General features: G+C 45.1%; 1 protein-coding gene across 5 annotated transcripts in view; it reads left to right on the top strand.

Moving 5' to 3' along the window:
- NQO1 (NAD(P)H dehydrogenase, quinone 1) overlaps positions 1 to 9,559 on the top strand; it is a 19,039-nt gene extending 9,480 nt beyond the window's left edge. For 2 of the 5 annotated variants that reach the window (XM_011976692.1, XM_011976693.1), the window contains exons 2-6: positions 361 to 525; positions 639 to 769; positions 3,826 to 3,939; positions 5,779 to 5,880; positions 7,671 to 9,556. In XM_011976692.1, the coding sequence (XP_011832082.1) occupies positions 361 to 525; positions 639 to 769; positions 3,826 to 3,939; positions 5,779 to 5,880; positions 7,671 to 7,976 (818 nt within the window). In that variant the 3' untranslated portion in view covers positions 7,977 to 9,556. Of the gene's footprint in view, positions 1 to 360; positions 526 to 638; positions 770 to 3,825; positions 3,940 to 5,778; positions 5,881 to 7,670 lie in introns of all 5 variants that reach the window. The other 3 variants (XM_011976694.1, XM_011976695.1, XM_011976696.1) reach the window with 3 other exon arrangements.
- The last annotated feature ends 4,814 nt before the right edge of the window (positions 9,560 to 14,373 follow it).

The following is a 14,373-nucleotide window of genomic DNA, read 5'->3' as shown; positions in this document are numbered from 1 at the left end:
CCCAGCTAATTTTTGTGTTTTTAGTAGAGACAGGGTTTCACCATGTTGGCCAGGCTGGTCTCGAACTCCTGACCTCAGGTGATCCGCCCGCCTCGGCCTCCCAAAGCGCTGGGACTACAGGCGTGAGTCACAGAGCCCGGCTGTCAACACTATTTATTAAATCAGCCACTGATTTAAATCCTTCCTTTAATCTTCAGTACTTTTAAGGGGAAAATACATTTCTGGCTGCAGGGGATGGAATGGAATAACCTAATGTCTAACAAAGCCGCCCCCTCCTTTACAGACTGCAACTCCCCTGTAGCTGAAGGCTTGCTGGTTGGTAATGGGTTTTCCCCGGGTGCTTTGTGTGTGTCTCTGTAGGCAAAAGAGCACTGATCGTACTGGCTCACTCAGAAAGGACATCCTTCAACTATGCCATGAAGGAGGCTGCTGTAGCAGCTTTGAAGAAGAAAGGGTGGGAGGTGGCGGAGTCGGACCTCTATGCCATGAACTTCAATCCCATCATTTCCAGAAAGGACATCACAGGTAGGAGTTCCTCCTCCCCTTTTTAATTAGTTCTTTGCGGATCTCCTTGCCTGTGGGTCCTCTGGCCCGGCTTTGGCTCCTCTGGCCCCAGCCTCTCTTTTTCTTCTCTGCAGGTAAACTGAAGGACCCTGCGAACTTTCAGTATGCTGCCGAATCTATTCTGGCTTATAAAGAGGGCCGTCTGAGCCCAGATATTGTGGCTGAACAAAAGAAGCTGGAAGCTGCAGACCTTGTGATATTCCAGGTATGGGGGGACATTGGAAGTGGTGTCAGGGGCATTTGCATGCTTATTGTCCTAGACATGTCACCTAATTAGCTATGGGATCTTAAACAGTCACCCACTTTACTGCATTCTCTGCAAATAAGGGTGATTACTTTAAAGGTGCAGTATTACATGGATTTCACAGATATTGGGAATCTGGCTGTATTACTGTTGCATATGTAAATGCAACTGCAAGGCCAGGCGCGGTGGCTCACGCCTATAATCCCAGCACTTTAGGAGGCCGAGGCCGGCAGATCACTTGAGGTCAGGAGTTCGAGACTATCCTGGCCAACATGGTAAAACCTGGTCTCTACTAAAACTACAAAAGTTAGCTGGGCATGGTGGCATGTGCCTGTAGTCCCAGTTACTCTGGAGGCTGAGGCAGGAGAATTGCTTGAACCTGGCAGGTGGAGGTTGAAGTGAGCCAAGATTGTGCCACTGTACCCCATCCTGGCGACATGGCGACAGAGCGAGACTCCATCTCAAAAAAAAAAAAAGAAAAAAAAAAAGAGAGAGAAAGATATGCAACTGCATAGATGATGTACAACCCTTGAGCTTGCTTTCTTCTATGTACTTAGTCTCCCCTTCAGTTAGCGATTCCTTCAGTTAGCGATTCCTGTTGGACTTTCAAAATTTGCAGTTCTCCTCCTTTCTCCATAAAAATCCCAAATACTTTGTAGAATAATCCATGACACATTGACTTCTCTGCCATTGTAGCCTGCCAGCTGAAGGGGGCTTTGAAACCCTGCTGAATGTGTTCCTGCAGCAAACCACAGCCTTTCTTCTTCGGGAAGCGGCCTTACCATTTAGCAGACAATATTGGGATTGTGCGTGAATCTCGTCAGTGATCTTTCCTATAAATGTGACTGTACTCAATGACTTTGCCTTTACCAATTCCAGCCAGTCTTTTGATATTGAACATAGAATGTATATGATCCTGGAAACCACGAACAGGGTGGTATAGGCTGTGGCTTTTTTTTTTTTTTTTGGGACAAAGTCTCACTCTTGTTGCCCAGGCTGGAGTGCAATGGTGTAATCTTGGCTCACTGCAACCTCCACCTCCCGGGTTCAAGTGATTCTCCTGCCTCAGCCTCCCAAGTAGCTGGGATTACAGGTGGCCACCACCACGCCCGGCTAATTTTTGTAGTTTTAGTAGATACGGGGTTTCACCATGTTGGCCAGGCTGGTGTCGAACTCCTGACCTCAGGTGATCCACCTGCCTTGGCCTCCCAAAGTGCTGGGATTACAAGCGTGAGCCACTTCAGTCTCCTAAATAGCTGGGACTATCGGTGCACGCCACCATGCCATGCTAATTTTTTAATTTTTTTTGTACGGATAGGGTCTCACCACGTTGTCCAGGCTGGTCTCAAACTCTTGGGCTCAAGTGATCTGCCTGCCTCGGCCTCCCAAAGGGCTGGGATTATAGGCGTGCACCTGTCATATCTTTAAATCATGAATCAAGGATAAGAAAACCTCCTGGTATCGTCCGTACTCTGCTTTTATTAGGGTAAGAGGTCAGACAAGACTTTCTCATGGGAAGTCCCTGATGAACCTTAGTTACACTAATTATTATTTATTCTTTTTATTTTTTAACGTTTTATTCATTTATTTATTTGTTTGTTTATTTATTTGTTTTTGAGACGGAGTCTTGCTCTGTTGCCCAGGCTAGAGTGCAATGGCGTGATCTCGGCTCACTGCAACCTCCGCCTCCCGGGTTCAAGCCATTCTCCTGCCTCAGCCTCCCAAGTAGCTGGGACTATAGGCATGTGCCACCATGCTCGACTGATTTTTGTATTTTTAGTAGAGACAGGGTTTCACTACGTTGGCCAGGCTGGTCTCAAACTCCTGACCTCAAGTGATCCACCCACCTTGGCCTCCAAAAGTGCTTGAATTAAAGGCGTGAGCAACCGCGCCTAGCCACATTGATGACGATGACTATTATTATTTAGAGGTGGAGTCTTGCTCTGTCACCCAGGCTGGGATACAGTGGTGATCACAGCTCCCTGTAGCCTCCAACTCCTGGGCTCAAGCAATCGTCCTGCCTCAGCCTCTCACATAGCTAGGACTAGAGATGTGCACCACCACAACAGGCTAATTTTTAAATTTTTTTGTAGAGACAGAGTCTCACTTTGTTACCCAGGCTGGTCTCAAACTCTTGGGCTCAAGTGGTCCTCCCACCTTGGCCTCCCAAAATACTGGGATTATAGGCATGAGCAACTGCACTCGGCCATCACACTGATTATTAGTTTGCATTTTTGAGTGATTGTGTTTATTCTAAGTGATACGAGTTTTCATCCATGATAACAAGGGACAGTCATAAAAGGAGGAAGGCCTATCTTCATTTTTTTCCACGATGGGGTCTCACTCTGTCACCCAGGCTGGAGTGCAGTGGCACAATCTCGGCTCACTGTAACCTCCACCTCCCAGGTTCAAGTGATTCTCCTGCCTCAACAGCCTGAGTAGCTAGGACTACAGGCATCCACCACCACACCCGGTTGATTTTGGTATTTTTAGTAGAGATGGGGTTTCACCATGTTGGCCAGGCTGATCTCAAACTCCTGCCCTCAAGTGATCCACCTGCCTCAGCCTCCCAAAGGGCTGGGATTACAGACGTGCACCACTGCGCCTGGCCAACAGTCATATTGTTGATACCACACCTACTAAAGCAAACTCTTGGGAAAATACTGATTGAGGCGACACCCTGAAGCAAACCTTGTTTGCAATCCTTGCTATTTAGACTTTGCTGACAAATGTGATTTCATACAAACAAGTTTCATATCAATAAGTCTTCTGTGTATGTAGCTTTCTTGGACCCACTCAATATTTGCATTTTCAGGGAAAAAGAAGACTGTCCAATTGGCTGACCAAGGACAATAATGATCTCTTTCCTTAAAGTGCTAACTCCCCAGGAGGAATGGGAAAGGCGTGAAGAGGGGCTCCCCCACAGAGCCATAATGGGGAGCAGCTCAGCACCCCGAGTCGCCTTCTGGGCTTGGGGAGCCTCTGGTCTGAACTTGATGATGTCTTCTGTCCTGCAGTTCCCCCTACAGTGGTTTGGAGTCCCTGCCATTCTGAAAGGCTGGTTTGAGCGAGTGTTCGTAGGAGAGTTTGCTTACACGCTCGCTGCCATGTATGACAAAGGACCCTTCCAGGTAGGTAGACGGTTCTGAATGCTCTGACAGCCGGCTTCTGGGTGGTCTGTCCTGATGCAGGTTTTGTTTGTTTGTTTGTTGTTTGTTGTTTGTTGTTTTTGAGATGGAGTTTCCCTCTTGTCGCCCAGGCTGGAGTGCAATGGTGCATTCTTGGCTCACTGTAACCTCTGCCTCCTGGGTTCAAGCGATTCTCTTGCCTCAGCCTCCTGAATAGCTGGGATTACAGGCATGGGCCACCACACCTGGCTAATTTTGTATTTTTAGTAGAGACAGGGTTTCTCCACATTGGTTAGGCTGGTCTTGAACTCCTGACCTCAGGTGATCCACCCCCCTCAGCCTCCCAATGTGCTGGGATTACAGGTGTGAGCCGCCGCGCCCGGCTCTGATGCAGGGTTTTGAGCACAATTAGATCCTAAGCCTAGGCTCCGGGTCCTTTGGGAGAGATGCATGATCAAGTTTTTACAGATGGAATGATATGATATTTGGGATTTGTTTTAAAATGCTCCAGAGGCTGAGCATGGCGGCTCACACCTGTAATTTCAGCACTTTGGGAGGCCGAGACAGGCAGATCACCTGAGGTCAGGAGTTTCAGACCAGTCTGGCCAACATGGCAAAACCCCATCTCTACTAAAAATACAAAAATTAGCTGGGTGTGGTGGTGGGCCGCTATAATCCCAGCTACTTGGGAGGCTGAGGCAGGAGAATTGCTTGAAACCCAGGAGGTGGAGGTTACAGTGAGCCAAGATCGCACCACTGCACTCCAGCCTGGGCAACAAAGCAAGACCCCGTCTTAAAAAAATAAAATAAAAGGCCAGGCGTGGTGGCTCACACCTGTAATCCCAGCACTTTGGGAGGCCAAGGCGGGCAGATCATGAGTTCAGGAGATCGAAACTATCCGGTGAAACCTCGTCTCTACTAAAAATACAAAAAATTAGCCAGGCGTGGTGGGCACCTGTAGTCCCAGCTACTTGGGAGGCTGAGGCAAGATAATTGCTTGAACCCGGAAGGCAGAGGTTGCAGTGAGCCGAGATCGCACCACTGCACTCCAGCCTGAGTGAGAGAGCGAGACTCCATATCAAAAACAAAAACAAAACCAAAAATTAGCCAGATGTGGTGGTGAGCGCCTGTAATCCCAACTACTTGGGAGGCTAAGGCTGGAGAATCACTTGAACCCGGGAGACAGTTTGCAGTTAGTCGAGAGGGTGCCACTGCACCCCAGCCTGGGTGACAGAGCCAGACTCTGTCTCAGAGAAAAAAAAAATGAAAAAATAAAATAAAATAAAATGCTCCAGAGAAAAAGGGGGTCATGGGTCGAGCTAAAACTAGAATGGCAAAATACTGAGAGATGAAGATGAGTGATAGATGCAGTACTATTTTCTCATTTACGTGTGTTAAAAATTTCCATAATAAAAACAAAAGAAGGCCTGTCTTCATTTTTCGGAGGCCCAAATCCTGCACAGGGAACCCTTCAAGACCTTCCAGATGAAAGAGCTTGTCCTACGCCATGCCTAGCCCGTGGGAGGATGGATGAGAACGCCCAGTAACTCCACCTAGGCAGCCAGCAGCCAGCACTGATTTTGGATGTGGTGACAGCCTCGCCCTGAGCCACACGTGGGGGTTTGGAATCCTTGGTTTGCCCCAGGCCGCTGGTCTGTAGACCATCTAGGCTGGCACTCCTGCAGTCATACTGGGTAGCTCAGGGGAGCCAAAGTATGAAGTAACATAAACAGCAAATAGGACAGACTTGTGTGTTCTTGTCCCTGGAGCTGTTTCATTAACTTCTTGTCACAAGGGGATGTGGAGGGGAATGAGGTTTGTTACTGTTTTTTTCTTTTGCAGAGTAAGAAGGCAGTGCTTTCTATCACCACTGGTGGGAGCGGCTCCATGTACTCTCTGCAAGGGATCCATGGGGACATGAATGTCATTCTCTGGCCAATTCAGGTACCTCATTTTCTTTTTTTTTCTTTTTTTTTTCTTTGAGACGGCGTCTCGCTCTGTCACCTAGGCTGGACAGCAGTGGCACCATCTCGGCTCACTGCAACCTCTACCCACTGGGTTCAAGTGATTCTCCTGCCTCAGCCTACTGAGTAGCTGGGATTACAGGCGCCCGCCACCACACTCAGCTAATTTTTGTATTTTTAGTAGAGACGGGGTCTTGCCATGTTAGCCAGGCTGGTTTCAAACTCTTGACCTCAAATGATCCTCCTGCCTCAGCCTCCCAAAGTACTGGGATTACAGGCATGAGCCACTGCACCCGGCCAGGTACCTCATTTTCAACGAACCTTCAGGGGAATTCATTAATTGAGCCTTCTATGGGGTTCAAAACCTCAAGATAGCATCTGAAAATAGATCTTGAGTTGTGAAGATGAAAGCGTGGTCATGATTCAGAATGACGGGAGCTTCCTTTAGGAACTTGCCTGCCTTCCCGGGTGCCTGTGTGTGTGAAACACACCTGCGCGTGCGTGTGTTCAAACAGCATTCTCTCCCAGCCAAGGACTAGTGTGAATCACTACCCTTGATTTGTTTAGCCGTGGGCCCTGGTCTCGCCAGATGACTGACATCTCTCTCCAGCCTTCCTGTCGTTCTCCAGGTTGCTGATACAGTCTCACAGACTATTAGAGCCCAAGACAATTTAAGAAATGATTTACTGAGAGGCTGAGGCAGAAGGATCGCTTGAGCCCAGGACTTTGAGACCAGCCTGGGCAACATAGTGAGAACTCATCTCTACAAAAAAAAAAAAAAAAAAAAAAATTAGCATACACCTGTGGTCCCAGCTACTTGGGAGTCTAAGGCGACAGACCCAGGAGTTCGAGGCTGCAGTATGATCAGCCTCGAACTATGATCGCACCACTGCATGCCAGCCTGGGATACAGGGCGAGACCCTGTTTCAAACAAAAAAGAAATAATTTGTCTAGCCAGTTTATACATGGATAAAACTGGATAAAACTGAAGCCTGGGGTGGGCTTATTGGTGTTACCAGACCCTCAGGATAATTTCTATAAAGAGGGAGGTTGTAGAGAAGAGCCAATGAGAGGCCACTTATGAGAATCATTTATCAAGACTCATCTGGGCCTGTAATCGCAGCACTTTGGGAGACCAGCACTTTGGTGGATCACTTGAGGTCAGGAGTTCAAGACCAGCCTGGTAAACATGGTGAAACCCTGTCTCTACTAAAGATACAAAAATTAGCTGGGCATGATGGTACATGCCTATAGTCACAGCTACTCAGGAGGCTGAGGCAGGAGGAGAATTGCTTGAACCCAGGAGGCAGAGGTTGCAGCAAGCCGAGATTGCGCCACTGCACTCCAGCCTGGGCGACCGAGCGAGACTCTGCCTCAAAAAAAAAGAAAAAGAAAGGAAAAAAAAAAAAAGACCCATCTGGTTATATGGAGAGGTGGAGAAATGCACCCACCGCAGGTCTTGGTGAGTCACCTGCCAAGAAACTGAGACTCCCTAAAGTAAGAAAACTTCTAGCCTTCTTGGCAAAGGATTCAGGTTGGCACAGTTTCAAGGGTTTATGCATTTAAAGAAGAGCACACCTGAGAAGGCTAAAATTGGTAACAGCTAGGTATAGGGTAGGAGAGAGACGCCAGCTCTGAACTGATTCTCTAGGGTGCCTGAGGCCTCCTCATCAGAGTGTCTTACTGGGAAGCCCAGACCAACTTCTGTTGTTTATAGTACAACTGCACGGAATTGGTTGACTTACCTCTCTGTGCTTTTTGTATCCTCAGAGTGGCATTCTGCATTTCTGTGGCTTCCAAGTCTTAGAACCTCAACTGACATATAGCATTGGGCACACTCCAGCAGACGCCCGAATTCAGATCCTGGAAGGATGGAAGAAACGCCTGGAGAATATTTGGGATGAGACACCACTGTATTTTGCTCCAAGCAGCCTCTTTGACCTAAACTTCCAGGCAGGATTCTTAATGAAAAAAGAGGTACAGGATGAGGAGAAAAACAAGAAATTTGGCCTTTCTGTGGGCCATCACTTGGGCAAGTCCATCCCAACTGACAACCAGATCAAAGCCAGAAAATGAGATTCCTAAGACTGGATTTCCTTCTAACATGTTATCAAATCTGGGTGTCTTTCCAGGCTTCCCTGACTTACTTTAGTTTTTAAGATTTGGGTTTTTCTTTTTCCACAAGGAATAAATAGGAGAGGGAATCGACTGTATTCATGCATTTTGGGATCATTTTATTATTCAATGTAACTGATTCTTATGATTACTATCATGGCATATAACCAAAATCCAACTGGGCTCAAGAGGCCACTTAGGGAAGATGTAGAAAGATGCTAGAAAATGTTCTTTAAAGGCATCTACACAATTTAATTCCTCTTTTTAGGGCTAAAGTTTTAGGGTGAAGTCTAGCTAGGTATCATTCAATTCTCCGATGTTCTATTAATCACCTCTCTGTAGTTTATGGCAGAAAGGAATTGCTCTGAGAAAGAAAAGACTAAATCTACCTGCCCTAAGGGACTTAACTTGTTAGTAATCTAACACTTGCTTATGATATTTCTTGCTTTCAATTACAATGCGGTGACTAATATGCCTAGCACGAGTATCACTATTCTTCAACTTTCATTGTTTCTATACAGTACACAGATACCTTGAAAGGAAGAGCTAATAAACCTCTTCTTTACTGCAGTCATCTACTTTATTTTTAATTTAAAAAAAAATTTTTTTTTGAAACAGTCTTGCTGTGTTGCCTAGGCTGGAGTGCAGTGGCATGATCTCAGCTCACTGCAACCTCTGCCTCCCGAGTTCCAGCGATTCTCCTGCCTCAGCCTCCCTAGTAGCTGGGATGACAGGCGCCTGCCATCATGACTGGCTAATTTTTGTATTTTTGGTAGAGACGGGGTTTCACCATGTTGGCCAGGCTGGTGTCGAACTCCTGACCTCAGGTGATCCACCTGCCTTGGCCTCCCAAAGTGCTGGGATTACAGGCGTGAGCCACCGCACCTGGCCCTTGCAATCTTCTACTTTAAGGTTTGCAGAGATAAACCAGTAAATTCACACCGTACATCTGCAATGTGAATTCAAGAAAGGAAATAGTACCTTCAATACTTAAAAACAGCCTTCCACAAAAAATACTTTATTTCTGATCTACACAAACTTTCGGAAGGTTATCTTCTTTATCATTGCTAAACTGATGACTTACCACGAGATGGGGTCCAGTCCCATGACTTTGGGGTACAACTGTAAACTTAAGAGTTTTATCAACTTTGGTGAACAGTTTTGGCATAATAGTCAATTTCTACTTCTGGAAGTCATCTCGTCCCACTGTTGGTATTATATAATTCAAGGAGAATATGATAAAACACTGCCCTCTTGTGGTGCATTGAAAGAAGAGCTGAGAAATAATGAAAAGGTTGCCTGAAAAATGGGAGACAGCCTCTTACTTGCCAAGAAAAACGAAGGGATTGGACCGAGCTGGAGAACCTCCTTTACCAGATGCGATTGGCACTGGTGGTTTTTGCTCTCGACAGTATCCACAATAGCTGATGGCTAGGTATTTCAGTTTGAGAATATTTTCTGTTGCCTTCAACTTCACTGCAATTTTGTGTAAATTTCTGAAAGATCCGAATAAATAAAATTCATTTCTACAAAACAGACCCACACTCATTGGTAACAGTGAAGCTAACGATAGTGGAATCTAGTGGGAGACAGATCAGAGGATTCAATCGTAAACTGCAGCTGGAAGCCCCTTGGTGACGTGGCTTGACAACTCACCCAGCAGGGCTGCTTCCTACTAAATGGTAACAGAACAACCTATTCAGTCCTCTCAGGGAATTTAAGAGAGAGCCAGGAAAGATAGTGGTATAGAAATGAAGAAAAACAGGCCGGGTGCAATGGTTCACGCCTGTAATCCCAGCACTTTGGGAGGCTGAGGCGGGTGGATCACCAGACGTCAGGAAACCCCATCTCTACTAAAAATTTAAAAAATTAGCTGGGTGTGGTGGCTCGTTGTCTGTAATCCCAGCTACTCAGGAGGCTGAGGCAGGAGAACTGCTTGAACCTGGGAGGTGGAGGTTTCAGTGAGCTGAGATCGTGCCACTGCACTCCAGCCTAGGTGGTAAGAGTGAGACTCTGTCTCCAAAAAATAAGAGACGTCTATTAAGACAGCCAGGTGAGGCTGACAAGTAGGCAGTTGGATAGGAGGAACCTGGAGTTAAGGCAGAAGTTATGGCTGGAGATGCACATTTGGGAATCTTCAACATATAGATGGTGTTGAAAGCAATGAGATTGGCTGGGATCAATCTCATTGAGTTTTGAGAGAAGAGATTTGATGATTTACCTCTGGGGCTCGACAATGTTAGGAGGTGAAGATGAGAGTGAAAAGCAGTGGTCAGATCCTTTTGTAGTTCCTAAGTGTGAGATGTTTGGGTGTTCACGTGCATGTGTGAGATGTGCCACCCTTGAACCTTGTTATGATGTCAGTACATTTTCCCATCTGACATGAAAAAAACAAACAAACAAAAAACCAGTGTTCAGGGATGCAGGAGAGCTGAGTGTGGTGTCATGAAAGTCAAGCGAAGAAAGTGTTTGAAGATGCCAGGGGCAGTGGCTCACGCCTGTAATCCCAGCATTTTGGGAGGCTGAGGAGGGTGGATCACCTGAGGTCAGGAGTTCGAGACCAGCCTGGCTAACATGGTGAAACCCCGTTTCTACTAAAAATAGAAAAAATTAGCCGGACGTGGTGGTGCGTGCCTGTAATACCAGCCACTAGGGAGGCTGAAGCAGGAGGATCGCTTGAACCAGGAGGTGGAGGTTGCAGTGAGCTGAGATCACGCCACTGCACTCCAGCTTGGGCAACAAGAGTGAAACTCCGTCTCCAAGAAATAAAAAAAAAAAAAGAAAGTGTTTGAAAGAGGGAATGATCAGGTGTGTCAAATACTGCTGACAAGTCAAGCAAGACAAGGCCTGGGAAGTGACCACTGGACTTGGCCATGTGGAACCCATTCATTGATGACATTGACAAAGCACCATTTCAGTAGAGTGGCGTGATGAAAGCCTGATTTGAATGGGTTTAAGAGAGAATGGAAGGAGAGGAATAGAAATAGTGTGGAGGAGGCTGTGTGATCAAAGAACAAATTTTTAAAAAGAGATCAGAGACATTACAACAAATTTATATGTCAATAGAAATGACTCAGAGAGAGGAAGAGTTTTGATGCTGACGACAAAGGGATATCTTTGAAAAAGTCAAAATGCTATGTTTGTATATTTATCCCCTCCAAAACTCAAGTTGAAATTTAATCCCCAGTGTGGCAGAATTGAGAGGTGGGGCCTTTTAAGAGGTGACTGAGGGCCAGCATGGTGGCTCACACCTGTAATCCTACCTAGCACTTTGGGAGGTAAGGCAGACAGATCACTGGAGCCCTGGACTTCAAGACCAGCCTGGGCAACATGGTGAAACTCTATCTCTACAAAAAACGCATAACTTAGCCAGGTGTAGTGGGGTATACCTGTAGTCCCAGCTACTCAGGGTAGGGACTGAGGTGGGAGGATTGCTTGAGTCCGGAAGAGGCTGCAGTGAGCCGTGATTGTGCCACTGCCCTCCAACCTGGGTAACAGAGTGAAACCATTTCAAAAAAAAAAAAAAAAATCATGAGGGAGGGCTCTGTCCTCATGAATAGATTAACCCACTACTCATGGATTAATGAGTTATCATAAGTGGGCAACTGGTGACTTTAAAATAGGAAGAGAGACCTGAGTCCTTTGCATGCTCAGCCGGTTGCCCACTTATGATAACTCACTGCAGCCTCAAACTCCTGGACTTAAGTGATCCTCTCACCTTAGCCTCCTGGGTAGCTGGCACTATGGGTGCGTGCCACCATGCCTGGCTAATCATTTTATGTTTTGTATATACGAAGTCTCATTTTGTTGCCCAGGCTGGTCTTGAACTCCCAGGCTGGCTCAAGTAGTCCTCCTGCCTTGACCTCCCAAAATGTTGGGATTACAAGCATGAGCCACCATGCTTGGCAAAGAATACTGTATTTAGAACAGCAGCATTGTTAAAAAACAAAACAAAACAAAACATATATATAATCATAACAACTCATTTAGATATATATATATTTAAATATATTAAAAATTGTCACTCCTTCATAGAATCAACAGATACTGTCTATATTTGATAAGAAGGTATAAGTATACTGTCTAAAGCAATGTCTTTTAAGATTCAGTTAGACACAATTTTCATGATACCCATGTATCTGTATTAGCATTTATTATTTTTCTTTTTAAGTATTTTTCTTCCTTTTTCCTTTCATTTAAACATTAAAAAAAAAAAAAAATAGGCCGGGCGCGGTGGCTCAAGCCTGTAATCCCAGCACTTTGGGAGGCCGAGACAGGCGGATCACGAGGTCAGGAGATCAAGACCATCCTGGCTAACACGGTGAAACCCCGTCTCTACTAAAAAATACAAAAAACTAGCTGGGCGAGGTGGCTGGCGCCTGTAGTCCCAGCTACTCGGGAGGCTGAGGCAGGAGAATGGCGTGAACCCGGGAGGCAGAGCTTGCAGTGAGCCGAGATCCAGCCACTGCACTCCAACCTTGGCGACAGAGCGAGACTCCGTCTCAAAAAAAAAAAAAAAAAAAAAAAAGAGACAGGATCTTGCTATGTTGCTCAGATTGGTCTCCAACTCCTGACCTCAAGTGATCCTCCTGTCTTAGCCTCCTGAGTAGCTGGGATTACAGAGGTATGAGCCACCGAGCCCAGTGATTTAATATTTTTCTTTAATTTGACTCACTTTTTCCTTCACTCTGGTAGGTAGACACATTATTATTTTTTATTTTTTAGATGGAGTCTCGCCCTGTTGCCCAGTGTGGAGTGCAATGGTGTGATCTCCGCTCACTGCAACCTCCACCTCCCGGGTTCAAACGATTCTCCTACCTCAGTCTCCCAAGTAGCTGGGATTACAGGCACCCGCCACTGTGCCCAGCTATTTTTTGTATTTTTAGTAGAAATGGGGTTTCACCATGTTGGCCAGGCTGGTCTCGAACTCCTGACCTCAGGTGATCTGCCTGCCTCGGCCTCTCAAAGTGCTGGGATTACAGGCGTGAGCAACTGCACCCAGCCTACATTTTTTTCTATTACACATCAAAACACTTATACATGTAAGTTTAAAAATAGTGTTTATCCATGTACCGCAGTTAGTTGTGTACCACACTCTGATATGCACTAATTTAGAGATGTAGAAATACCACCAAAAGAATAAATAGAGATTGTCTCTGGGCATGAGACTGAGGGATGGGGAGACTTGGTTTTCATCAAAAGCACCTCCATGTACATGTATTGCTTTACTAAACATGAAGCATTTAAATTAAGTAAAACAAAAATTCTGTCACACTGAGTCACTTATACTCTGCCTGACAAAATGGTAGGCACAAAATAACTACTTAGAAATATGTCGATATTTCACACCTCCTCCCTAATGATTTTATAATTTCAGCCACATACTCATGCTGCTCAAAACTGTCATTCATGCACACAATTCCATTCACAAAGTTTGAGGAAAAAAAGACAGCTATCCACTGCAAAATGAAAACTTTCAGTGTTTTATTTTTGACTGCAGCTGTTTACAGAAATATAGTTGCGAGTATACAAATGTTCCAATAGAAGCAAAATATCTTTTTAATATTTAACAAGTTATCACAGATAGCTAAAAACATAGATGCAAATGAAATTCCCCCAGAGAACAAACTGAAAATATCTGGTATCAGTGCTCTGAAATCCCAACTATGAAAGCCATATACACAAAAATGTAACCCTTATATCATTGCAGGACAATGGAAGAAGGCAGTTCAGTGGTTGATCAGTGTGCTCAAGCAAATAAAATTAAACAAAAATTAAAAATGGCAGAATGGTAGCTAAACCGCTTGAGAACAGGTTAATGAAATTCTTGATAGTATATTTAAAACACTAAGTAAAAGAAGTGAATGAAACTCAGTTAAAGTTGTCAAAAAATTAGCAACTACTTGGAGCTTATCAATTAAAAGGAAACAATGTGAGTAGATACATTCATTAGATCAAAAGAAATTAGATCAAGTTCACTAGAATCAGTCTGTAACTACTTAAGTCACAATGACTTCTGTGCAGGAAAGGTTTTTACTGGACACAGAAATCTGATTCCAAGCCCACTCTTCAAACAGCTTTTGTGTGTGTGTATGTATGTGTGTAAGTGTGTGTATATGTTGTCCTGAGGTTCATCAGCTAAAATAATAATAATAAGCAATCCCTGCAAAATATTTCAAACCAGGCAGATGACTTCTGGAAGAGAGAGAAAGGAAGGGCAGAGGGAGGGAGAATATGAGTAAGCAAGCAGGGTCATATGGTTAAACACAGAATTTTTTTAAGGAGGTATTACAAGTGGGAGTCAAACAGAACTGTGGTAGAATGTTTTGGGTACAGGAATATATTATGTAATAAAGTG

The sequence above is a fragment of the Mandrillus leucophaeus genome, unplaced genomic scaffold (assembly GCF_000951045.1).
Source record: "Mandrillus leucophaeus isolate KB7577 unplaced genomic scaffold, Mleu.le_1.0 Scaffold17, whole genome shotgun sequence".
Classification (NCBI taxonomy): Eukaryota; Metazoa; Chordata; class Mammalia; order Primates; family Cercopithecidae; genus Mandrillus; species Mandrillus leucophaeus.
The sequence above is the reverse complement of the archived record's forward strand: the minus strand, read 5'-3'. Positions and strand labels throughout refer to the sequence as shown.